Consider the following 26,632-nt stretch of genomic DNA (forward strand, 5'->3'; position numbering starts at 1 on the left):
TGAAGCCCGTTTGTAGTACTTTGATGCCGCAGCCCCGGCCCACCCATTCACCTGCTGAGAGAACTCGGCTCCCGGGGGCGGCAAGCTGGGGGAACTTGTTCGCAGCTGTCCCACAACCCGCGGTGTCGGTACTGAGCCGGCGGCACATCGCCCTCTAACCGTTTCACGTGTATCCGTGAACCTGGAAGCTTTTCAAGGGAACGGAGTGTTGCGGGGTTGAGTGGATGATATCCTTTCCCTCATTTCCAGAATGCTCGCGGAGCGCGGGCAAGTGGAATGTGTGCGGACTGACGGGTCAGAGGTCCTGCTCTCCAGGCCGCTGGAACCCGCGCAACGCGCTCCCGGCTCTCAGCACAAAGACGCCGTACTTCGCAGGTCCCTCAATGGGACTCAGAAGACCCCGCCGAGCTCCAGCCTTCGGCAATCGCCGTTTCCTGGTATCTCGGTACTTGTAGTTTTGTCCACTCTGTCTTCGCGGGAGAAGGGAACGCTGAGACCACAACTCCCGTCACCGCACGAGCGCGGGCGCGGTCAGAGCGCAGCCTCGGGAGGGGGCGCTGGCGCCATTGACTAACCTGCTGGCCGCAGGGCCCGCCTTCCTAAGCCCAGGAGCCCCTGTGATTGGTCAGCTGCCTCGCCTTTCACGGAGGGGGCGACAGGTGAATGAAAGGGGGGCGTGTCGGGGCGCGGAGCTCGGCAGCCGCGCTGCTGGATCCCGCTGAAAGGTGAGAGCCGAGAAGCGGGTTCGCGCTGCAGCTTTCATTGGTTTGGGGAGGATTCGGAGCGCCGCGAGAAGTCGGCCTTGGGTGGAGGGAGCGGGCAGGGAACTCCCCTCTCGGTCGGCCTCCTTTGGACCTCTCGGCCCTGGCTACTCCCGAGACCCCCACCGCGTGAACCTGAGCTGGATGACCGACCCTCCATCCCCTCCCGCGTGGGGAGGGGTAGCGTGGCGCGGCGGTAGCTGTCCCCCATTCGCTGGCATTGGGTTCTCCCTGGCGCGTCGTCCGGCTGTGTGGTCCTGGTGCCCGCCCATGGCGATGGTGCGAGGGACGGGGCGGGGGTGGTGGTGGTAATGAGGACTTGGCCAGGCTGGGGCAGTGCTTACCGCAGCGATGGTCACTTCGTCTGCAGGAGGGCCCGGGAGGGGCAAGGCCCTAGTTCCCCACCCTCAGGAGCCAAAGACAGGTCCAGTAACTGGTTCCCGTGATCTCTGCAGGGTCGTCTGGCTCTAGAAGGGGGAGGGGGGAATCCCCTTTTCTTGGGAACAGTTTAGCAGGTGAACCGAAGATGCAGTTGACCCCGAAATTTTTCCGGTGGAAATGGAAACTCTTCTCCCGTGTCGTTCCCCTCCATAGGAACGGAGGAGAGGAGTGACTTCCCCAACCCTTTTGGGGAGTCAGGTTGGCATAGTGGTTAGCATGTCAACTCTGGAATGAAACTAATTTTGGTTCCAATCCCAGCTCAGGCGTGTTAGCTATAAATCTGACCCTCAATTTCTTCCCCTGAAAAAGAGGGTACAACGATTATATCTACTGCATTAGGTTATTGTGAGATAAAACTTAATGCTTGTAAAGTACTTCTTACAGTGCTTCATGAGGAGTGGTATGCAGTAAATGCTAGCAATAGATGAGCAGTTTCCTGTTTTCTTTTTTTTTTTTTTTTTAAGATTTTGTTTATTTATTTGACAGACAGAGATCACAAGTAGGCAGAGAGGCAGGCAGAGAGAGAGGAAGGGAAGCAGGTTCCCCGCTGAGCAGAGTCCGATGCGGGGCTCCATCCCACGACCCTGGGATCATTACCTGAGCTGAAGGCAGAGGCTTTAACCCACTGAGCCACCCAGGTGCCCCATCCTGTTTTCTTTTTAAGATTATATTTATTTACTTAAAGATTTTATTTATTTATTTATTTATTTGAGACAGAGAGAGGTGGGGAGGGGCAGAGGGAGAGGGAGAAGCAGACTCCCTAGTGAGCAGGGAGCCCCATGCAGAGCTCCATCCCAGGACCCCGAGATCATGACTGGACCTGAAGGCAGACAATTCAACCAACTGAGCCACCCAGGTGTCCCTTATTTATTTATTTTAGGGAGAGGGAGAGAGAGTGTGTGCATGAGCCGTCAGGAGGAGCAGAACGGGAGGAAGTTGGAGGGGTAAGGATTTCAAGCTGGCTCTGTGCTGAGCTCTGAGTGGAGCCAGACCAGGGGCATTGATCTCATAACCCTGAAATCATGTCCTGAGCCCGAAACCAACAGTCCAGTGCTTAACCACTGAGCCACCCAGATGCATACCCCCACTTTTTTTTTTTTTTTTTTTTGATGAGTAGGTATTCACTATTCTCAGGTTGCTGAGACTGAAGGAGTCTTGTCAGAGTTAGTGGGTGGAATTCAAGTCTGGTTTTGGTACCTGAATGAAGATAGTGGTGGGATCTGGGTAGGAGTCCCTGGGGAATGTGGGAGTGTGTTACAGGCAGGAGTGTTGGCATCTGCTCTCTCCTGAAGGACGTGCACTGTACCTAGTTTATTTTTTTAATCCTGGTATCTTCCTTGTGTCAGACATTGTATGGAGCCAGTCATTGTTGAATTGAATTGAAACAGTGAGAGGGCTGGGGCGGGAGGGCAGAGTCCCTGCCAGAGTGTGGATAAATGTACTTCTGGAGAGCAGTACACACAGAGAGCTTCTTCCCAGGGAGAGGTAGTGATCCTCAGCGTGTCACAGGAATGTAGGACACCGAAGGCAAGTGACATGAATAACAATTTCTACCGTATATGCCAAGTATAGGGTTGGGGACAGACTTTTGCAAAGTTAGGGAGTATTTATGTGACCCAGTAGAATCTACATTATTTGGAGCAAGAAAGCCAAAGGAGATGGGTTTGGGTACCACTGCTGGAAAAGAGCATCTTCCAGTGAAAGATGGAAGTGCCCTGGAGATAAAACCATTCTTCAGGCTAAGAGATGTTGTACCTACACTGGTTTATCTCCCCGGTTTGCCAACTTCTTATCCCTTTGCCCCTCCTCCTTTCTCCCCTTTGTTTAAAAAGAGAAAATGAAGGAAGTACATACACATAGAGAGGTTGAAAACAAAAAGTGAGGGTCCCTCCACATACCTCTTACCCTTAATTGCTCTTCTCAAGCGAAACTGCTGTGAACTCGTGCTTATATAATCTTATGGAGGAAAAATCATGCATTGATTTTTCAGGATCATATAGTACATTTGGACAGGATCATATAGTACATTTTGTTTTGCATCTTGCCTTTCTCTCTCTCTCTCTCTTTTAAAAAAAAGATTTTATTTATTTATTTGTCAGAGAGAGAGAGCACGGGCAGGCAGAGGCAGAGAGAGAAGCTGGCTCCCTGCCGAGCAAGGAGCCTAATGCATGACTCGATTCTAGGACCCTGGGATCATGACCTGAGTTGAAGGCAGTGGCTTAACCAACTGAGCCACCCAGGCGCCCCTTGCCTTTTTCTCTTAATATATCTTGGTGACCTTTCCATAATGAACACACACAACTCTAGCTCATTAAAAACATGGTTGCCTAGTATTCGCCTGTGTGATTGTACCTCATTGATTTAACTTGTCCCCAACTGGTGGACATCTCAGATATATCATTTTTACTTTTGCGCTAGTACTAAAACCTGGTGAATGGACATTTCTGAACTTGTAATTTGGTATTTTTTGGCAACACATCTGAAAGGGTAAATTTTTACATTGAAATTTCTGGGACAAAAGAGGTGTGCATTTTTAAAAATTTTTACATCTTATATTTATTTATTTATTTTTAAATTTTGAGAGAGAGAGAGAGCACATACATGAGCTGGGTAGGTGGGGGGGCAGAGGCAGAAGGAGAAAGAAAGAGAGAATCTTAAGCAGGCTCCATGCTGGACCTAACTACCGGCTTGACTCAGGGCTTGATCTCACATCCCTGAGATCGTGCCCTGAGCCAAAATCAGGAGTCAGATGCTTAACGCACTGAGCCACTCAGGTACCCCAAAAGAAATGTGCATTTTAAGTTTTTTTTTTTTTTTAAGATTTTATTTATTTATTTGACAGAGGCAGAGAGAGGGAACACAAGCAGGGGGAGTGGGAGAGGGAGAAGCTGGCTTCCTGCCGAGCAGAGAGCCTGTTGTGTGGCTCCATCTCAGGACCCTGGGATCATGACCTGAGCTGAAGGCAGAAGCTTAACAACTGAGCCACCAAGGTACCCCTAAGTTTTAATAAATATTGCCAAATTCCTCTCTGAAATGGTGTTCCAAATTACATCTGCATCTGCAGTGGATAGAAGCACATTGAAAAATGTGATTTTTACCAGTCTGATAGGCTTTCTTTTGGTTCTTTTTCTCTTTCTTTCTTTCTTTCTTTTTTTAAACATTTTGTTCATTTATTTGAGAGGGAGAGTATGAACGGGATAGGGAAGAGCAGAGGGAGAGGGAGAAGCTGACTACCTATTGAGCAGGGAGTGTGATGGCTGGGCTCTATGCCAGCACCAATTCTAGGACAGATCCCAGGACCCTGGGATCATGACCTGAGTGGAAGGCAGATGCTTAACCAACTGAGTCACCCAGGTGCCCCTTTCTTTCAGTTCTGAAAAAGAGTGGAGTGTGACATTGAAATGTTGCATTTTCTTATATCTTGTTTTTCCCTTCATATTTTGAGAGCCAAAGGCAATGGCAGGAACTGCGGGGAAGTCTTGGCTGGAGCAGTCAGAAGAAGTGGGAATGACAGTGAAACCTTAGTCCCGTGACAACTTTCAGGGTTGATATTTTTGGGAATAGTAGAATTGTGCAGCTATCTGGCAGTTTTCCTCCTTTCTGAACCAAATGTTAATTTTACTTTGGATAAGAAAAAAATTCCAGAAATTATGACATAACTTCCTTGACTTTAAAATGAATATAAACAGATAAGAATCATCTTGATGACTTAGGCCCATCAATGATAGCCCCAGGCTACAGTTTAGTGCTGTCCTTAGGCCATTTTGAATATGTAGGAGCATTTAATATGCTTAGCTACATGGCCTCAGGCTGATATTTTGAAAAAAATTCCTGGTTCTATTTTTTTAAGTAATTTTTTTTTACCTTTTCCTAGCTGTCCGTTCTCACTTTTGTCAGTTTACTTGCTCCGAGACACTCTTCGACTTCTCTCTCTACTGGGTTGTGTAGTTTCTAAACTTAAGGCATCACTTGCTATAAATACATAGAAAGTAGGTGTGAATAGCCTCTTAATAAGGTTGTTGGGGGTCTGGTCTGTGCAATTAGTCTGTCTGTGCAATTAGTACACAGACCTTGGGGAGTCTATTTTCCCAGTGGAAGGGCCTTTTTTGTGGGGAGGGAGTGTCTGATTTCTGACTGTGTGAGGTATTGTTTTGTTGCATTGTAGAAAGGGAGAGTGCTAAGGAGTTGGTTGTGGTTGGCAGCTCCAACTAGGCCTTTGTGATTCCAGTAGAGGGAGATGATGTACTGGGTTGTAGATACTTCTCTGTGTTCCATGCGTCAGTATGGAAAAGGAATAGTTGATGGCCAAGTTCATGGCCAAGTTCAGCTGCTTGTTGCTCTAAAGGCCACTACTCAAGAGAGGAACCTGGCCACCTGGGGGGAAGGCAGGCTCTTGTCCAAAAGCCAACTCTGAGTTTTCTGCCTGGCCTAGAGATTTTTTTTTTAAGATTTTACTGGGGTGCCTGGGTGGCTCAGTGTTAAGATTAAGCCTCTGCATTTGGCTCAGGCCATGATCTCAGGATCCTGGGATCAAGCCCTGCATTGGGCTCTCTGCTCAGTGGGGGGCCTGCTTCCTGCTCTATCTCTGCCTGCTATTCTGCCTAATTGTGATCTCTCTCTCTCTCTGTCAAAGAAATAAATAAAATCTTTTAAAAAATTATTTATTTCTTTGACAGAGAGAGACACACAGCGAGAGAGGAAACACCAGCAGGGAGAATGGGAGAGGGAGAAGTGGGGGTGGGTGGGGGGCTTGAAACCAGGACCCTGGAGACACTTAACAACTGAGCCACCCAGGTGCCCTGGCCTAGAGATTTTTATTTTTATTTATTTATTTTTAAAAGATTTTATTTATTTGTCAGAGTGAGCACAGGCAGACAGAGTGGCAGGCAGAGATAGACAGAGAAGCAGGCTCCTGCTGAGCAAGGAGCCCGATGTGGGACTCTATTCCAGGACCCTGGGATCATGACCTGAGCCAAAGGCAGCGGCTTAACGAACTGAGCCACCCAGGCATCCCTGGCCTAGAGATTTTTAAAGGGGTTTAATCAGTTAAGGGAGTTCAATGGTCTTTGACATTTCTTGATGATATGAAACTCAATGATGCTAGCTGCAGAATTATCTCAGTACACAGAGGTTGTGCAAGAAGGTCTGGCTCCTGGCTACCCCGGGGTTGTGCAAGAGTACTCTGATCTTTCTGTAAAGGAGGCCAAGGTTTACAGATGCGCAAAGGGAGGTCAGTAGAGTCATCTGCGTGACCTTAAAAAAGAAAAACATTTTGTTGAAGAATTGCTGGGCTAATCAGAAAGCTGAGGCAGCTTCCAACAGACTTGCTGGCCTCTGTGGCCTGGGAGAGTTCTCTAGTTCTTCATTTTCCAAGGCCACTGGTCTGCAAATCTCAAAGAAAGAAAATGAGTTTGGTTATAGATCAAGGGCCTTAGGTTGGTAAGCAAGGAGTTGTGTTAACTGGAAGCACATTAACCCTTAAGACCAGCTACAGTGCTGTGGCGGGATGGCTCTGTGGTTTGTGTGATGGGAAGCAATGGAGGCGAGAGCTCAGTGAAGAAGGTCAGTGTCCGTCTTTCTCATCAGCCGAAGGTTTTTTTTTTTAAAATTATTATTATTATTTTTTTAAATACATATATATTTTTAATTTGTCAGAGAGAGAGAGAGAGAGAGCGAGCGAGCACAGGCAGACAGAGTGGTAGGCAGAGTCAGAGGGAGAAACGGAGCAAGGAGCCCGATGTGGGACTCGATCCCAGGACGCTGGGATCATGACCTGAACCGAAGGCAGCTGCCCAACCAACTGAGCCACCCAGGCGTCCCAGCCGAAGGGTTTTAAACTTGATTTATACCTGTTCTACTCAGCAGTTAAGCAGGGAGTCTTCCGGGATGCCTGGGTGTCTCAGTTGGCTAAGCATCTACCTTCAGCTCAGGTCATGATCGAGTCCCGCATTGGGCTTTTTGCTCAGCAGGAAGCCTGCTTCTCCCTCTGCTTGCTCTGTCTGCTGCTCCCCCTGCTTGTGCTCTCTCTCTCTCTGACAAATAAATAAATTTTTTTTTTTTTAAAGAAGGGAGTCTTCCTTTTTACTTAGCCAACCTCCTTCGTCCAGAGCACTCTGCCAGGTTCTGTGGGGCATAGCAAATGAGCTAAGACATGGCTCATCCCTTCAAAGGCTTGGAGTCCATTGATATTCAAGGGACAGGACATTTTAAAATTTGAGTGAATGAACCAATGGCTGTGGAGTCTGTCAGTGTGGAGTCTCTCATTTGCAAGAGATAGAAAACTCAACTCAGACCAGCTAAAGCAAAAAGAGACTTAATTGACTTTTGGCCCAGCATGAGTTGGGGCTCAGATGGTGTCCCTGATGCTCCTGCCTGAGCTGGACTGTCTTCTTTGTCGGGCTGATTCCCCTGGTGGCGAGGCAGCATCTCAGAAGAGATGGAACCCCCAGTAAACGCGCGTTGCCTTTTATTGCTCTGACCAAGCCACGTGGCCATCTCTGAGCTAACCCCTTGCACTCAGAAGGTGGGATACCTTGGGGCGCCTGGTTGGCTCAGTGGGTTAAAGCCTCTGTCTTCTGCTTGGGTCATGATCCCTGGGTCCTGGGATCAAGCACGCATCCGGTTCTCTGCTTAGCAGGGAGCCTGCTTCCTCCTCTCTCTCTCTCTGCCTACTTGTGATCTCTGTCAAATAAATAAATAAAATCTTAAAAAAAAAAAAAAAGCAGGTGAGATACCTTGATTGTGTTAGCCTCTGTTCTATCTAGAGCCTGGGGGGATGGCACCGGCTTGATACAAATCACCTTGGCCAAGAATGGGTGACGGGTGGATCTCTCAAAGCCACACAGGGCACTAAAACCGTAAGAATGGTGACTGCATGCTGGCTAGCCCAAGAATCTACCATGCTTCCTTGAAGGGATGATAATAGGGGTGTGTCTCCAAGTTCCATGCCAGGATTGAACTGTAAATATTAGATTTGGGAATTATGTATATTTTGAGTCTTGAAGAAAGTAGAGTGTAGACATAAGAACAGGCACTCCAGGGGATAACTGACCTGGTTTTGAGTCTTGGCTCTGTTCCAGCTGGGTCATCTCCTACCTTCTCTAAGTCTCCGATTTCCTTATCAGAAAAATGGGGACAGCATGGGTCTTTTATCATCGGGTTTTTATAAAAATTCATTGAGAGAGTCCATGTAAAATGTGCAGTTCGTCCTGGTTATTTTTTGTTGTTTTTCATAAATTCACCCCGTGGGACCACCTCTAGATTTTTGTTAGATCCCCAAATAGCTGGTATCATAAAGACACTATTGAGTCAGTGTTTGGAGAAGAACGAGGAAAAAAAAATTAAAGCTGAACATCTTATTTGTAAGGTTGGGATTGGTGAATTAACTGGAAAAAAAAATCTTGGCAGAGATACAGGCCACGCCAGAGCAGCCGCCGCTGGTGGAGCAATGGAGATGCAGTCCTATTATGAGAAGCTGTTGGGGGAGCTGAATGAACAGCGCAAGCGGGACTTTTTCTGTGACTGCAGCATCATTGTGGAAGGGCGGATCTTCAAGGCCCACAGGAACATTCTGTTCGCCAACAGCGGCTACTTCCGAGCCCTGCTCATTCACTACATTCAGGACAGCGGGCGGCCCAGCACGGCGTCCCTGGACATTGTCACCTCCGACGCTTTCTCCACGATCTTAGACTTCCTGTACTCTGGCAAGCTGGATCTGTGCGGGGAGAACGTGATCGAAGTGATGTCGGCTGCCAGCTACCTGCAGATGAACGACGTGGTGAACTTCTGCAAGACGTACATCAGGTCATCCCTCGATATCTGCCGGAAGATAGAGAAGGAGGCGGCGGCGGCGGCAGCGGCGGCCACGGGGGCTCATCAGGGTGATGGTGGAAGCCCCAGTTCAGGCAGGGAAGGGACCTCCTGCGATGCCAAGAGCTTGGGCTCCTCCGCAGCCGAGGGAGAGGAGAGCGTGGGCTGTCTGAGAGAGTCCCCTTGCAGTGACTGCAGAGGTGGCCACCGGCTGGGACTGGTGGTGAAGGACAGCCAGGGCAGTGGCCCCGCTGACTGTGACCTCTCTATTCTGCCCAAACAGATAGAGCCCAAGGTGGAGTTTGATGCAGACGAGGTGGAGGTAGAGGGCCGTGAGCCGCTGCCGCCCTATGCTGCCCCACTCGGCCTGGCCCACATGGACGAGGCTCTGCCCGGTGGCCAGGCCATGGACTTGGCTTACGGTAACTACCACGTGAAGCAATTCCTGGAGGCACTCCTGCGCAACAGTGTGGTCCCCAGCAAAGACGAGCCAGACCATCCCTTTTCTCGGAGTTTGGAGGGAAGACCTGATGGTGCACCAGGAGCCGTTAGTTCCATGATGGATGTCCACACGGACTGGTATGGGGAGGACTCAGGTGAGCTCCATGAGCATTCAACATCTCTGCTGGTGCTTCAGCACGTGAACCTGGGCCTCGTCAGCTCCTAGCATCATGATCATTGTCATTGTCACTGCCATCATAGTCTCCATCATCACCACATGATTACTGCCACATTATCCCTACCCCCACCAAGAGGCATTCATTGAGCACCTGCTGTATGCAGGGCATTGTCTCTTCCTCCGTGGTAGTATTTTACCTCTACGAGAGTGTAAGCATGCTGAGGGCACTCTGAAGATGTGGAAAGAACCTACAGTCTTCTGCTAATCAGCAGGGGGACTTGGGTCAAATCAGTCAATCTCTTTGGAGCTGTTTAGGAGGTAATCATCCCTGCCTTGCCTTTCTCACAGGGTTGAGGACCGAATGAGAAGGTTCTCAGCATTTTTTCTCATGTATGATCACATGTTCCAGACAGGTAAGATACTGATACTTCTGTATCAGCCGTGGTGCCTGGCACACAGTTGACAGGCACTTAAGTGTGTCATGGTCAATGGTGCTGTCTACCTGAGAATATCTAAAATGCGTTGGTATTTGGCTTTATGTGAGTAAGTTTCTTATATCTTTTGGTAGGCTTTAAAAAATAATAGTAATAACTTGTTATTAATATACTTATAATTAATAACAATATACTGATACTTAATAATAATATTTTACTTATTAATGTTGATATCTCCAAATACATGTGTGTTTTAATTAAATCATCAACCTTAAACTAGCTTTTATATCAAATATTTTCCTTTGGTAGGCTTTTGTGTTTTAAGAGCACTTGCTTGTCTCCCTGAACAACTCTGAGAGATGAGTTGATGTGACTAACTCCTCTTAACAGGCGGGGTAATTGTTGCAAAATGTCTTGTAGAAGATTGAAATAGACTTGGCTGCCACCTTACTGATGAAAGTACCCCTATAGCTTCCAGAACCTCAAGAAATTAATGAATCCCAATTTAAATTCACTCTTCAATACTGAACAGTGAACGCATTTTAGATAAAGGAGATCAACCACTTTTATTTGTTACTAAATGGTTATCTCGAGATGTTTAATTTCATTTTTTAAAGCAAGAACACTCCGAATGTCTGATTAAAACTAGGCTTGAAAACTCGAAAATACTGTTTCCGAGCCTCAGGGACACTGGCTTAACCAGCATTTAGAAGGTAGTGGCTGTTTTCATGAACACGCTGTAGGAACAGCTTGACATCTCATTTCCGTGCAGAATAGCCCTTCGCAGACAGTGACCATCCTTTCACATCCACTAGACCCTCATGAGTTTGGCAGAAGAGTTGGGAAACTGAGACCCATGAGGGTTTGGGGGAATTTCCTAAGAATGCAGAGCTGCTAAGTGGCAGAGCTAAAGCGAGAAACCTGGGCTGGCTTCATTTCACTCAGACAAACCGTGCAGACAGCACAAATGAACAGAGGATTTCAGTGCCATGATTTTATCTTTCAGCCCCTCTGCCTATAAGCACAAACATCAAAAAAGAATAATGCAGCCATATGCCCTTGTCATTTAAGTCCAGTCGATCAGTCTATAAAGTCAGGTTTCCAGCTAGAAGGTGCTGTGGTCAAGGCAGCCACCCTGGCCCCTGGCCATGTTGTTATCTGCCAAGTTTTGATCCCATTCACATGGCTCCTGGGCAAATGTATTCCAAATGTCAAGGCACAGAGTAGGACTGATGTGTTCGGTCATTCATTTATTTGCTCAGATATTTAAGGACCTTCATGGTAAAGATATAAAGGTAAGTCAGACACAGATTCAGCCCTCAAAGTGCTGCTGGTGTCTTTGAGGAGGTAAGATATGTGTCATTGGCATCACGTGATAGAGAGACACTAGGGCTGGAAGGCGGATGGAGGTGTGACTTTCACAGTAGTCCAAAAGCCGGAGAACTGGCTTCTGCCTGGGAGATCAGGGAGGCATTATGAAAGTGGCATCTGAGACTAAGGAGAGGAGAGAAATTGATTGGATTGATTATTGGGTCTGATTATGGAAAACCTTAAATGCTAAGAGGTGAGGTTTTGTCTGTAGGCGCAGGGGAATTTTTTGGTAGTTACTGAGCTTGGGGGTGTGCAGGTCCTGTGCTTGGGGGAGATTAATTTGGCCTCAGCACCAGATGGTGTGGAAAAGGGAGTTGAGGGCAGGGAGACAGTCAGGCGGGTGTCGCGATCATTCCATACCCATACCTCTAGGTCCAGCCATCTTGTTGCAAATGACAAGATCTCATCCTTTTTTATGTCTGAGGAATATTCCACTGTGTGTGTGTGTGTGTGCACACACATATACTTTCTAAAATCACAATTTCTTTATCCATCCAACTATCAATAGACACAGGCTGCTTCCATATCTTAGCTATTGTAAATCATGCTGCAATAAACATAGGGGACCATATATCTTTTCAAGTTAGTATTTTTGTGTTTTTAGGGTAAATTCCCCATAGTGGGATTGGAGACACCTACATACTGTTTTCCTAATGGAAGGTCGAACAGACCAGATTTCCTAATGGCTTGTATGAGTGATATGAGAAAAAGAGAAGTTAAGGGTGATCCTCAGGTCTGTAGCTCGAGCAGTTGATTTAAACATGTTATGTTTGCGATGCCTCTTGGATCTCCAAGTGGAGATGTTCACTAAGCAGTTGTTCCTGTCTGCTTGGGGTTTCAGGGGGTGGGGGGAATCACAGCTGAGCTATACATTTGGGAGTCATTAATAGGTCCATGGAATTTGAAACCTATAGATCCCGTGAACTTATGGGTGTAGAAGGAGAAGGTAAGAGATTTACGCACTGTGCCCTGGGATACTCCAACATGTAGAGGTCAGAAAAATAGGGCCCAGTCAAGGAGATGGGGAGGGGGCAGGCAGGGAGGTAGGAGGAGAATTGAGAGTGATGGGTGTGCCAGGAGGAGAAAGTGTTTCAGGAGAAAGGAGACATCAGCTGTGTCCAGGTCTGCATGGAGGCAGAGAGAGAACTGATCACTGGGAAGTTCATTGGCAGGCTTGACCAGAGTAGTGTCGATGAAGAGGGGGCAAGAGACCAAAGGGCTTGAAACAGAGCTGGGGAAGTAGAGGTGAAGACAGTGAGTATTGATGCTTCTTTCAAGCGGTTTTGCTGGGAAGGGGACCGAGAAGTGCACCAGCAGCTGAAGGGGCATGTGAGGTTGAGGTTTTTATGAAGGTGGAGGTTCTAAAAGCCTGTTTGTTTAGTGAAGGGAGCGATCCAGGAAAGGAAGATAACTGATGGTGGGAGAGAGGGACATTTGATAGAGTGCGGGCCGGCGGGGTCCCTGTCCAGTGGTGAGGATGGTCACTAAGAAGGACAGTTGAATCATAGGAATAGGAGTGGAAGCAGACCTTATGTGTTTGGGGGTGGAGGGGAGGGCTTGGGGGTGGCTGGGAGCATGTAGAGGTTCTCTTCTGATTGCTTCTCATCAGTTAGAAGCAAAGGTCGGGGCGCCTCTAGTGTGGCTCAAATGGTTAAGTGTCAGTCTTTAGCTCAGGTCATGATCTCGGGGTCTTGGGATCGAGCCCCACGTCAGGCTCCCTGCTCAGTGGGGAGTCTGCTTCTTCCTCTCCTTCTGTATCTCCCGTTTGATAGTGCTCTTTCTCTTTCTCTCTGTCTCTCAAATGAATACATTGAATCTTAAAAAGAAGCAGAAGCAGAAGCAGTAGCAGCAGTAAGGACAGTGGCTGAAAGGGAGGAGGGGACAGTGAGGGGGCGGAGACCTGAGCAGAGGGAGGGTGTGGAATAGTCCCCGAGGAGAGTGGGAGGGAGTGAGCCAGGGGAATATTTAGGGTGCTTGGGCAGAACCAAGGGCTCTGATATTGGTGCTCAGAGGGTGACGGTTAGATGGATTCAAAGCGAGACCAGAACACACAGTTGTGTATATTTCACCGGTGATGTTAACCTGCCTTGTTTCAGGTATGGAATGGGCATAGACTTGTATTTAACCAGAATTTAGGTTTAACCAGGTGAATACAGACAGAGGGAGAGAGAGGACCCAGGTGGATGTGAAGGAGTGATTTCAGTGATGGACTGTGGGCACTGTACTGGGGAAGTAGAGGCATAAGGCCCCAAGGAGGGGAAGGACGGTAAAATGGTGGCAGAGTCTATTGGCTTGGTCCCAACTGAGAAGGGGCACTTAGAGGGTGAGCTGGAAACCTATGAAATAGGAATTGGAAAGTGGAGAGCTTGATATGTGGCCTATGGAGCAAATGCAGCTATTGGAAATATCTGGGTAGGGGGCCATGATTCTCCCTCTCAGCTACACACTAGGCAGAGGGCTTTAAAAATCTAATAGTTGGGTAGAGATTGGACATCAGTTTGTTTTTTGGCTTTTTTTTTTTTTTAAGTTTCCCAGGTGATTCTTTTTTTTTTTTTTTTTTTTAAGATTTTATTTATTTGATGGACAGAGATCACAAGTAGGCAGAGAGGCAGGCAGAGAGAGGGGGGGAAGCAGGCTCCCCGCTGAGCAGAGAGCCCGATTCTTTGCTCAATCCCAGGACCCTGAGCTGAAGGCAGAGGCTTTAACCCACTGAGCCACCCAGGCGCCCCTCCCAGGTGATTCTAATATGCACACGGAGTTGAGAGTTCTTGGTCTAGGATAGGTGGCTGAGGTGGGGTGGAAGACCAGATCTTTGGAAGAAAGGAGGTCCAGGAACAGAGAGTCCAGGGTGCTGGAAGGGTCATTTTCGGTACTCACACCAAGAATTACGCCAGGAGTTGTATTTGAAGGCAAGGTGACCAAATCTCCCCAGAATGAGGAGGTGACCTCGGGGCTCCGGGATCATGGTAATACGGAGAGGGAGCCGTGCTCTCGTTCGCTGGTGTGAGCTTCCAAAGATCTTAAGGTTTGCAAGGATGGAGGGAGGGATAGTGGTCTGGAGATGACACTGAATCACGAGGCAGCTCCTACTCACCTCCGACTCAGGGGAGTCAGGGTGATGGGGTAGGGAAGCTGGGTGTTCCGGGGAGGCCCAGGCCTGAATAAAGCAACCACTCCAATTGGCTGAAGATTCTCAAAACTGTATTCTTCCCTTCTGTGCCTAAACTCCAGATGTTTCTGTCTAACCCAGATATGCCCCCCCCCCAGGGATGCTCTGGGCCTGCCCCAGACTGAACCCCTCATTCCTCTAGTGCCTGCTTTTCCTCCTGTGTTTTCTACTTCAGTTTATTCCGCCACCATCCACCAGGTCAGCTGACGCAGGATCTGTGTCCTTTCGATCTTCTCTTTCCCTTGTCTGCCCTCCCGCAGGTGGTCACGGAGCACTGTTCACTTTACTTCACATGTGTGTCTCCTCCTCTCTGCCCTGAGGTCAGTGCTTTAGTTCCCGACATTTCTCGTCCTCTCCCAGCCGTTCTTCCTGCCTTGAATCTTCCCTCTCCTCAGTCCTTTTCCTACAAAGTTCTGGGTGATGCAGTCGGTTAAGTGTCCCACTCTTGGTTTTGGCTCATGTCATAACCTCAGGTTCGTAAGACTGAGCCCCACAATGGGCTCTGCCCTCCCTGCAGAGTCTGCTTGAGACTCTCTGTTTCTCTCCCTCGGCCCCTCTACCCCCGCACCCTCTCTCTCTCAAATAAATAAATAAATATTTGGGAAAAAAAATTAATAAGCTCCTTCTACTGCATTGTCTTCTGAGGGATCTTTTAAAACTAAAATCTAGGGGCAGCTGGGTGCCCCAGTTGGTTAAGCGTCTGCTTTCAGCTCAGGTCATGATCCTGGAGTTCTGGGATCGAGCCCTGCATTGGGCTCCTTGCTCAGTGGGTGATTGCTTCTCCCTCTGCCTTTGCCCTGCTCCTGCTCTCTCTCTCTCTCTCTCTCAAATAAACAAACACAAGCTTTAAAAAAAAACAAAACTAAAATATGACTGTGTACTTCCCTTCCTTAAAATTCTAGCTTCTTACAGTCCCCAGGCCTAGAACACTGCCTGACACATAGTAGATGCTCCGTATAAATGTGTTGAATAAATGATTGACCATGGCCTTCACAGTCTGGTTCTTGCTGCTTCTGCAGCCTCATTTCTCATCCCCCACCCCCTTCTGCTTAATATTCTGTTTTCTCGCTTACCTCTGTGCCTGAGCCTATATATTCCTCTGTCTGAGATACCTTTCTCTGTCCTGAACTCCTGGTGAACTCCTATTCATCCTTTAGCATATGTGCTGCCGAAGCGAGCACTCCTATTCATCCTTTAAAACCTTGTTCAAAGATCACCTGTCCTGTGAAATCTTCTCTGAACTCCTAAAGTGAATTCATTACTTTCTTGTCTATGCTTCTTCATCATTTGGACTTTGCACGTGTTACATTATATTGCATGAATTTGTTTACATGTCTTTCTTTCATGCCAGACTCAACATCTTGAGGGAAGATGGACCTTATTAGCACAGTGTCTGGCATGTATAGGCGTTCAAATGAACAGTTGTATTGGTGAGATCTGACCATGAGAGAGGAAGGAAAGTGTGGTAATTCTTAATTTTCTGATGAAGATAGAGTTAACAGTTGGTCTTTCCAAGGACTAATGGTGGACCCATTTTACATAATGTTTTGGTAGATAATTGAGAAGAAAAGTAAAGTGTAATGCCAGGCTAGTGGGATTAGATAGCAGGAAGATTCCACAATACTGGAGGAGTGAGCAGGAAACTGGCATCTTAGACCCAATGCGCTCAGTGAGAAATTAAATAATCCAACGTATGTAGGTAATTATGAGCCAAGAGCTGGTGCTTTATTGTAGAAAACAGGTTTTGGGGTCACTGTAGATGATGCAAAATGTTAGGCATTATCAGGCTGGGAACTCAAGATGGGAGAAAATAATCTCCACTCTTGGGTTGAGTTGTGTTGGGAATGACGTGGGGTTCTCACTTGGGATTCGGCTTGCCATACATTTGGCAGCACCTCCAAAAAGACAAAGCCCAGGTAGGTATCCTGAGAAGGTCCCAGAGAAAAGGAATTACTCCGGTGTTGAGAGAAACCACAGAGCCTGGACTGCTTCATGAGTAAAGAAACACCAAGGAGAGGATGATGGTAACAAAAATGGCTGACATTTCTGAGCTCTTACTATGTGCTCGATGCTGTGCTCTAGGTATTATTTCATTTCATTCACAGTCCTTTAAGGTGGGAACTAGTATCATCCCTATTTTACAGATGAGAAAAGTGAGGCACAGAGAAGTTAAGGGAAATGTCCAAAGTCATACGGCTGGCAAATGGAGAAGTGGGGACTTGAACCCAGATTTCAATGCCTGGAAATCTTGAGTCACTAATGCCTTCCTGTAGGATGTGGTATGACCAAAGTCTATTAAATCCTGAAGGTTGTGGATAGAGAGGACATGTCTTGGAATACTGCAGTAAGGGTACTCGGGAAACTTGAAAGAAGAGTTTTGTATGTGGGAGGATAATCGTGTTGTCATCTTAATGGTTGTACAAGCAAGGTGGGGAAAAAAGAGTTGAAAAAAGATTTAAGTGAATCTCTGGATATTTGACGATTTCAGATCTATAGACTTTTTTTTTTTTTTAAGATTTTACTTATTTATTTATTTGACAGATAGAGATCATAAGTAGGCAGAGAGGCAGGCAGAGAGAGAAGGGGAAGCAGGATCCCCACTGAGCAGAGGGCCCGATGTGGGGCTCAATCCCAGAACCCTGGGATCATGACCTAAGCTGAAGGCAGAGGCTTTAACCCACTGAGCCACCCAGGCACTCCACTTTTTTTTTTTTTTAAAGATTTTATTTATTTATTTGATAGAGTGAGAGAGGGAACACAAGCAGATAGAGTGGGAGAGAGAGAAGTAGGCTTCCCGATGAGCAGGGAGCCCAATGCGGGGCTCAGTCCCAGGACCCTAGGAGTATGACCTGAGCTGAAGGCAGATGCTTAACAACTGATCCACCCAGGCTCCCCCAGATCAATAGACTTAATCCGAATTCCAGTTGAAAGTGTGCATCACAGTACACATCTGCACATGCCTGGAACTCTTCTTAGGCACTCTTGTCCTAGAATGTATGCATCCTGATCCAGGGGTCTGGCTTATCATAACAGACGGTTCCAAACTTTTAAGGCTCATGAAATCAATTCAGGAGATCAGTGTTGGTCGGGTCAGGCTGCTACAGCAGAATGCCACAGACTGAGTGGCTTAAACAACAGAGATTTATTTTCTCACATTTCTGGAGGCTCAGAGTCCAAGATCAAGGTGCCGGTAGGGTTGTTTTCTTCCTGGCTTGCAAACGACTACCTTCTTGCTGGTCCTCATATGGCCTTTTTCGCTGTGCATGAACAGAGAGAGAATGAGATCTCTGGTGTCTCTTCCTCAAATTATAAGGACACCAGTCCTATCAGATTAAGGATCTACCCTTAAGACCTCATTGAACCTTAACTACATCCCTATCTCCAAATATAGTCACCCTGGAGGTTAGGCCTTCAATGTATAAATTTGGGGAGATGAAACTCCATGCATAACAGGGTCTCCATCAGCACTGCCTGCAAATGAAAACAGAGACTATAGACTCTGTCAGAATGAGGGTTATTTTGGGAATTTTCCGGCTATCCACTTGAAGACTTGTGACTCCTGAGGTTGTAATGTGTCTCTAACTATGAGCCACAGAGAAGTTTGAAAGCCATATGTCATTCCTTGCAACCTTGTATCAGAATCCCACTTTACCCTCTGGCTGACTGGCAGCCAGACAAAGACTTGGATTTTGTAGTGTCTTGCTGTGAGCTGGTGGTAAAGGTGATGTCCTCTGTCTGGATCCGGGCTGGCGAAATTCCCCAGGTCCCTATCACGCAGTGTCACTGATGCTTACAACCCATTTGGTTCCCCAGGTGACGTGTTGGTGGTCCCCATCAAGCTTCACAAGTGTCCTTTCTGCCCTTACACCGCCAAACAGAAAGGCATCCTTAAGCGGCATATCCGCTCGCACACAGGTGAGCGGCCCTACCCCTGTGAGACCTGTGGCAAGAGGTTCACGCGACAGGAGCACCTGCGGAGTCACGCCCTGAGCGTAAGTGTCTGGGCTGGAAAATCTCTTGTGGTGGGTGGGGAGAGGGATCCTGAGATTTGCCTAAGGTGAGGGTGAACCAGCCGGCAGGTTACTTCTCCGTCCACTGGAATATTTTCAGAGAACTTTAAACATGTGTTTCTACTTAATTAAAGTTGGGTTGGTGGCGCTTAGAGAAAGTTAAAACTTATATAAGAGACTAGTTTTCTTAGACTCAAAAAGGTTTTTTTTTTTTTTGTTTTTGGTGTTATTTATTAGAGAGAGAAAGGGCGAGAGAACACAAGCATGGGAAGCTGCAGAAGGAGAGGGAGAAGCAGGCTCCCCACTGAGCAGGGAGCCTGATGCGGGGTTCGATTCAAGAACCCTGGGAACCCTGGGAACCCTGGGAACCCTGGGATCATGGCCTGAGCCGAAGGTAGCCGCTGAACTGACTGAGCCACCCAGGCACCCCGACTCAAGAAAGTTTAGATCCTGGTCAGGGATGGTTGTCATAAGGCAGAGAACAGTGGGCGTGGACAGGGGACTGTGGTCTGTTCTCACCTCTGTGATGCCAAAGGCGAGAAAAGCACACCTTCAATTTTCCACCCAATGTGGTTCCTGGGTATGGAGAAAGCACGTGCTGCTATTTCTAAGCCAACTGTGGGCGGCAAAGAGGACTCCAGACCCAGGGGACCTCTCCTCCCACTGGCTGCCTCCTGGCCTTCTGTCTCCCATGTGAGTGGTTAATTCCCACCAGCTAAAAGGCAGTCGGGCCATTTAGGAAGCTGTTATATTTAAGATCATCTTTGAGCAAGGCAATCAGTCTTTGGAAGATCAAACATAAAAAAGGTTTGGACTTCAGAGATCACTATCAAGAATGTGAGAACCCATAGAATGGGAGAAAATACTAGTAAATCCTTTATCTGCTAAGGATCTAGTAACCATAATATATAAATAACTCTTCCAGTTCAACAATAAGAGACAAATTACCAAATTAAACAACAGATATGAATAGACATTTCTCCAAAGAAGATACACAAATGTCCAGTAAGAACATGAAAAGATTCTCAACATCACTAATCATTAGGAAAATGCTGGTCAAAGCCACAGTGAGCTACCACTTCAAACATAATACTGTTGCTATCATTGAAGAGCAGGTAATAAAATGTTGGCAAGGAGGTAGAGGAACTGGAACGCTCATACACTGCTGGTGGGAACATAAAATGGCACAGCCACTGTGGGAAACAATTTGGTGGGTCTTCAGAGTTAAGCATAAAATTACCGTAGGTCCCAGCAATTCTATGTCCAAGTGTATACCCAAGAGAACTGAAAACGTACATTCGCACAAAAATGTACCTGCACACAAAGGTTCATAGCAGCATTATTCCTAGTAGCCAAAAAGTGGAAATAACCCAAGTGTCATCAACTGAGACATGAGTCAATGAAGTGTGGTCTGTCCCTGCAATGGACCCTTATTCAGCCATAACATGGAATGACGTTCTGATTCATGCTACAACAGGGATGAGCCTTAAAAGCATTAAGACTTTAAGCATTTATTAATAATTAATAATAATTAAGCATTTCGGGGTGCCTGGATGGCTCAGTGGGTTAAAGACTCTGTCTTCGGCTCAGGTCATGATCTCAGGGTCCTGGGATTGAGCCCCACATCGGGCTCTCTGCTCAGCGGTGAGCCTGCTTCCCCCTCCCCCTCTCTCTCTCTCTGTCTGCCTCTCTGTCTCCCTGTAATCTCTGTCTGTCAAATGAATAAATAAAATCTTTAAAAAAAATAATTAAGCATTTCCACATGAAAGAAATTGGTCACAAAAGGCCACGTCTTATATGGGTTCCTTGATATGAGATACATAAGATGGGCAGGCCCATGGAGATAGAGTAGATCAGTGGTTACCAGGGGACCAGAGGATGTTGGATGGGAAGGGGGTGGCAGTAAATAGATACCTACTTTCTTTGTTCTGGAATTAGATGGTGGGGATAGTTGCACAATCTTGTGAATATACTAAAAACCACTGAATTGTATGCTTTTCAAAGGTGGTATGTGGGTTGTAGTTTGGAAAGAATCCAGATTTAAGGTAAGTCCAAGGTTTTTGACTGTTTCCACTCTCAGGGCTGGCCCCAACCACACCCATCTGAGAGCGGGCTTTCTCCATAGCGTCAAGTTTTTAATTGTCCTCCCGCCCAAATTACTTCTCCAGTCTGTCTTGGCAGAGTAGGTTCCTGGTGCCCCAAGGATAGTTCACTGGTTGGAATCCTTATTCCCTCTATCTTTCCCTGTTATATAAGGTCCAGTCTACTGCAGCCTAAAGAGGTGGTATTCAAAGGCCCTGTCAGGTACGAAGGTCATGGACATGCTCAGGTTGGGTAAGGTTGGAGGATTAGTGTAGAAAGCCCAGGAGACCCCCTGGAAGGCAGGAACATTGGCCAGGATGTAGGGCAGCTCCAGAGAGCTCAGTGTTGAGTTATTGGCCTTTGTCCTCCATCATTTCTCTGTCTTTACCTCTTGTGTGCGTCCTGCATCCAGAACTCTCCATAGGAGAGGCTTTGGTTCACAGACTCCCTCTAGGCTGGAGCTCCTGAAGAGCGCAGCCTATATGGAAGGGGTCCTGGAGCTGTTGCCCTAAGGAGGGACTGCGTGGGGTAGGAGATCAGGTTCTTTTTTCTAGCTTGCAAAGTGCTTCTCGTAGGCAAGGAGTGCATTTCTCAAAGAAGAGGTAAGGACAGAGCGCTCGCCACATTTGGAGAAGATGCCATCCAGCAAGTCTGCCTTCCTAATAACTAGACAATTGCGGGTACATAAAACCCATGCCTAAAATCCACACCCGTTCCCTGAATGCCCTTTCTATGCCAGGCATAGGGTTATAGAAACAAATGTGACAGAGAACATGAATGAGAACAGTCTCTGCCTTCTTGGAGCTTATAGTCTAGGGAATTCACTAACCATTTATTAGAAATTCAACAAAGGGGGGCACCTGGGTGGCTCAGTAGGTTAAGTGACCGGCTCTTGGTTCTGCTCAGGTCATGATCTCAGGGTTGTGGGACTGAGCCCTGCATGGGGCCCTGGGCTCAGTACAGAGTGTGCTTGAGATTCTCTCTCTCCCTCTGCCCCTCTCTCTGCTCACGCTCTCTAAATACACAAATAAATAAAATCTAAAAAAAAAAGTCAAAAAGGAAGAAGGATAAGGGAGAATATATATTTGGGCACCTAACCTGGCCCAGAGCATCAGGGAAGATTTTCTTCCAAGGCATTCCTAGCAGGGCAAGTCTTGGCAAAGGGGAGGTGGGCAGGGTCCTCACATGTCCGAGGGCCCCGGGGCAGAAGCGCCTGGGTGAGGCAGAGGCTGTGGCCGAGAGAGCGAGGTGGAGAGCGCTTACCAGCTGCATGTGTGATTGTAGGTGCACAGATCCAACCGTCCGATCATCTGCAAGGGTTGCAGAAGAACCTTCACGAGTCACCTGTCCCAGGGACTGCGGCGCTTCGGGCTGTGTGACAGCTGCACCTGCATTACCGACACACACGACGAGGATGACGATCTGATGCCCATCAACCTTAGCCTGGTGGAGGCTTCATCCGAAAGCCAAGAAAAGAGTGACACGGACAATGACTGGCCCATCTATGTGGAGTCTGGTGAGGAAAATGACCCTGCCGGAGAGGATTCTGATGACAGACGGCGGATTCGGTCCTACTTGTCCGATCGAGAGACACTTACGTAGCAGTCCGTTTCAGTGGGGGAGAGGTTTTAGAATTTGTTTTTGCTCGTTCTGTGTTCGAAAGCTGCCATCTGTCCAATTTTCTGGAACCCCGAGAAGAAACTTTTTTTTTTTTTTCACTGTTCTTCTACATGCATTTTTTGTTAGATTACATACAAAGATTGGACCTTGTGAGTCGAGGGACTAATGACCTCTTAGTGGAATGCTCTTGGTTTTGGAGGGCTTTGCTGAGTTAATTCTGAGAGAGGCAAGGCTGGTCCCAAGGTTCCCCATTCTTCCTGTCGTGCACCCAAACTCTGGTTAGGAGAGAGAGAAGAAAATCTCCATGCTTGTTTTCATATTGTCTCACTCGTCTACATGCCTTTCTTGTCGGTCTTTTTCTCTGTAAAGGTGAGTGAGAATAGCTCGAGTCGAGTCTCTCTTTTGTCTCTCCTAATGGATCCCATAATTTAGTTTTCTGGTGAAGGCTTAAAGAGAAAGCTTCATGACATAAGGCAGGCAGGGCTGTTTGGCTACGTGATTGTAAAGGTACTTTCTAACTGTAAGCCTGCAATTTTAATGACTGAAAGTATTTATGTGCACACAAACATGGAAATGGACGAAGAGGTTCCCGGGATTCTCTGACTTGCCCAGCTAAATTAAATTTGAAGTTAGCCCCTGGGAAGGGAACCTGTGAGCCTGGCTGGTTTGGTATTTGACAATCCTACACACACAGATCACCTGTTTTGCGATCATAAAACAAGTCCTTTGGGTGAAATTCAAAATACTCCTGCTTTCCCCAGCCATTTCCCAGAGCTGCTGTTGTGTAATGTGGAAATGTAGCCGCTGCTCAAAGTCGCCTGCTCTGATTATGACTAGAACTTTAATTGGAGGGAAAGTGCAAGCCTATATAAACAAGTTGAGTTTCCAAATTGTTTACCTTTTAAAAGCACCTCTGGAGGGAAAGAGAAAATTGGTAGAAGAACAGGTTTTTAAAATTTTTATTTTTATTTATTTATTTGATAGAGAGAGATCACAAGTAGGCAGAGAGACAGGCAGAGAGCGTGGGGACTTGATCCCAGGATCCTGAGATCATTACCTGAGCCAAAGGCAGAGGCTTAACCCACTGAGTCACCCAGGTGCCCCAAAGAACAGGTTTTTAAAACTATTCTGCTTTTTACCCACTTTGCAGCCATGTGGTTATTCTAACAGGAGAGGCTCTCCATCTTTAAAAGGCTGAAGATGGGCGCCTGGGTGGCTCAGTGGGTTAAGCCGCTGCCTTCGGCTCAGGTCATGATCTCAGGGTCCTGGGATCGAGTCCTGCATCGGGCTCTCTGCTCAGCAGGGAGCCTGCTTCCCTCTCTCTCTCTCTCTGCCTGCCTCTCCATCTACTTGTGATTTCTCTCTGTCAAATAAATAAATAAAATCTTTAAAAAAAAAATAAAAGGCTGAAGAACAGGAAATATTAGGGATGAAGGATGTTTAAGGCACTTTCATAATTTTGTCTTATGTTAAAGTATACAAAATGAACTTTTTTTTTTTTAAAGATTTTACATATTCATTTGACAGAGAGAGAGAGAGAGATATCGAGAGAGGGAACACAAGCAAGGGGAGTGGGAGAGGGAGAAGCAGGCTTCCCACTGAGCAGGGAGCCTGATGCAGGGCTCCCTCCTAGGACCCTGGGATCATGACCTGAGCCGAAGGCAGCCACCCAGGTACTCCTCCAAAATGGACTTTAAAGGAAATTGATTTTTCTTCCTTTAAGTAGAGTTGTGTCTCAAAAGTTGGTAAAACCACCTTTCTTTCTGCCTCCTGAACAAAAAAGCCAATAAAAATGTTATAAGTTGGCTTGGGAGTGTTAGTTATTGAAGAGTTCAAAAGGTACTTAAACCAAACTTCTCAACAGAAGTGAGAATTCAGAATAGTGTTACTCAAATTGTAACCCCCAGATAGCTGGCCTGTGCATTCTTTGATACCAACCCACACAGTAGGACCACATGCTGGCCTGCAGTAGGTTAGAAATTTTTAAAATGGTCTTTTGCCAAAGATAATTTGAAAATTATTGTTCTAGATCAAGAGTAACAATCCGGAAATTATCAAGGACCAGAAACACTTTCATTCCTGAGATGGAAATATTAGCTGTTCTTTTCAAGGAGGGATCTTAGCAAAAGGAAAATCTAACTAGTTGTGTAGAAGGTGTACTTTGCAAAGAATTATATTTGATATGTTCACTCTGTTTAAATTATTTCTAGTGGTTTTAAAAATTTTTTATTTTTATTTTTATTATTTTTAAAAGATTTTATTTATTTATTTGACAGACATCACACATCACAAGTAGGCAGAGAGGCAGGCAGAGAGAGAGGAGGAAGCAGGCTCCTTGCTGAGCAGAGATGTGGGGCTCGATCCCAGGACCCTGAGATCATGGCTCGAGCCGAAGACAGAGGCTTTAACCCACTGAGCCACCCAGGCGCCCCTAAATTTTTATTTTTAAGTAATCTTCACACCCAACATGGGGCTTGAACCCACAACCCTAAGATCAAGGGTCGCATGTTCCACTGACTGAGCCAGCCAGGTGCCCCATTTCTGGTGTTTTAATGTGACTTTTCTACCTCATGGTTCAACTTCTCTGTCCACTTTCTCTGGTAGAGCAACGATCCTTCTTGGTGACTCTATGACCTGATCATATCTCTGGGTGCAAAGACCATTTATATCAGCAATTTCACTGTAGGACAGTGACTTTCACCTGGGGGTGATTTTGTTCCCCAGAAGATGTTTGGCAATGTCTGGAGACAGTCTCAATTGTTAAAACTCAGGGCAGGGTGCTGCTGGCATCTGGATAAGGTTGTTGCTAAACATCCTACAATTCATAGGACGGCCCCTTAGAACAAAGAATTATCTAGTCCAAAATGTCAAGAGTAACCGGATTAAGAAACCTGACCATAAGATAAGTAAGATTTTTAAAAATTACCTTTAATGAATGAACTTAATTTTGTGTTTTATTTTAGGTTACATTTTACCTTCATAATATTTAGTAGGCCCTTATGCTCCTCTAAGTTTCAGCAAATAGTGGAGTTAGTAATATGGGGAGCTGAGGCTCAAGCTCTGATTTGGTTTGTGATGTGGAAACGTAGAAATTCTGATCTCATATTCCTAGAACCATTACTGGGCTCTGGTCATTTTATTACATTTTTTTAAAATTTATTTATTTATTTATTTGAGAGAGAGAGAGAGAGATAGATCAGAAGGAGGCAGAGAGGCAGGTAGAGAGAGAGAGAGGGACAAGCAGACTCCCTGTTCGGCAGGGAGCCCAATGTGGGGCTCGATCCCAGGACCCTGAGATCATGACCTGAGCCAAAGGCAGAAGCTTAACCCACTGAGCCACTCAGGTGCCCCCATTTTATTACATTTTAAGGTAGCAAAATCACAGGCAGAAAACGGAACTTCATGAAGCTTAATATTTAAATGATTCTTTTCCCCATAATGTCTCGGATTGTTCCCTTCCTGGTTGGTTGTTTTGAGTTTGGGTAGAATTGCTGAATTCTATCACTTCGAATGGAAATAATTGCTTTTTTAGACCATCAGATCATAAACTATCCTTCGTTTTTAAGTTCATGTTCACTTTTGGGGGTCAATATTTACAACTGCACAGTGCTTAAGGTTTAATTAATGGAGTTGGTGATATTTTTATAAGTAAATTCATCATTGGGCCCAACACAGATTCATCATTGGGCCCAACACAGATCCCATTAAGGATTTATTTCATATCTGGCATCTTTCTGGCACGTTCAATCCAAGTTCACAAAGGGATTCTTTGTCTTATATTAGATACATTGCATGGACAGGAACAGAATCCTTATTTGTAATGGAATTTGAAGGTGGCCTCCCTGGGAAATTGTATCTCTTGGGGGAAGAGGACAGGCTTCCATAGCAAGGGTTGGAAAGGAATGTAAATAAGGCCTATCTCTATATCAGACTAAGAAATGACAAAAAATCATGTGATGTCTGGTCATTTGGCAGATAGATGCCCTTTTGATGTAAATATTTTGGTGGTCGTTACGATTCAAATATTCCTTGAGAAAACTGATCTGGTGGTCTGTAGAGTATGAAATCCAGTATTCTGGAAGTTCAGGGTATGTGATGGGTTTTTATTGTCGTTCGTTGATATTGTGAACAAAGTCACACATGTGGCTTCATGTGCTGATTCTGAGGGCAGTGGGAAGACTGGAGTGGCCTGTGGGCAACTGAATTCAGACTGCTTCGTTGGACTGAGAAGTTTTGCTTTTTATCTCTTGTGCATTGACGATAGAATTACCTCTGTGAAGTCTAGTGTAGCGGGGTGGAGAGGGGTCGAGGGTTGG

At 46.4% G+C, this 26,632-nt stretch overlaps 1 protein-coding gene across 1 annotated transcript in view; it reads left to right on the plus strand.

Moving 5' to 3' along the window:
- Positions 1–663: 663 nt before the first annotated feature.
- The window catches only part of ZBTB8B (zinc finger and BTB domain containing 8B), a gene marked incomplete at its 5' end in the record, with an annotated part of 47,326 nt that continues 21,357 nt past the window's right edge, over positions 664–26,632 (plus strand). Inside the window, 4 exons of the mRNA XM_082685707.1 lie at positions 664–725; positions 8,610–9,607; positions 18,418–18,596; positions 21,981–23,338. Coding sequence (XP_082541833.1) covers positions 664–725; positions 8,610–9,607; positions 18,418–18,596; positions 21,981–22,298 — 1,557 coding nt within the window. The 3' untranslated portion in view covers positions 22,299–23,338. The remainder of the gene's footprint in view (positions 726–8,609; positions 9,608–18,417; positions 18,597–21,980; positions 23,339–26,632) is intronic.

This window comes from Mustela nivalis, assembly GCF_964662115.1.
Source record: "Mustela nivalis genome assembly, chromosome: 10".
Lineage (NCBI taxonomy): Eukaryota > Metazoa > Chordata > Mammalia > Carnivora > Mustelidae > Mustela > Mustela nivalis.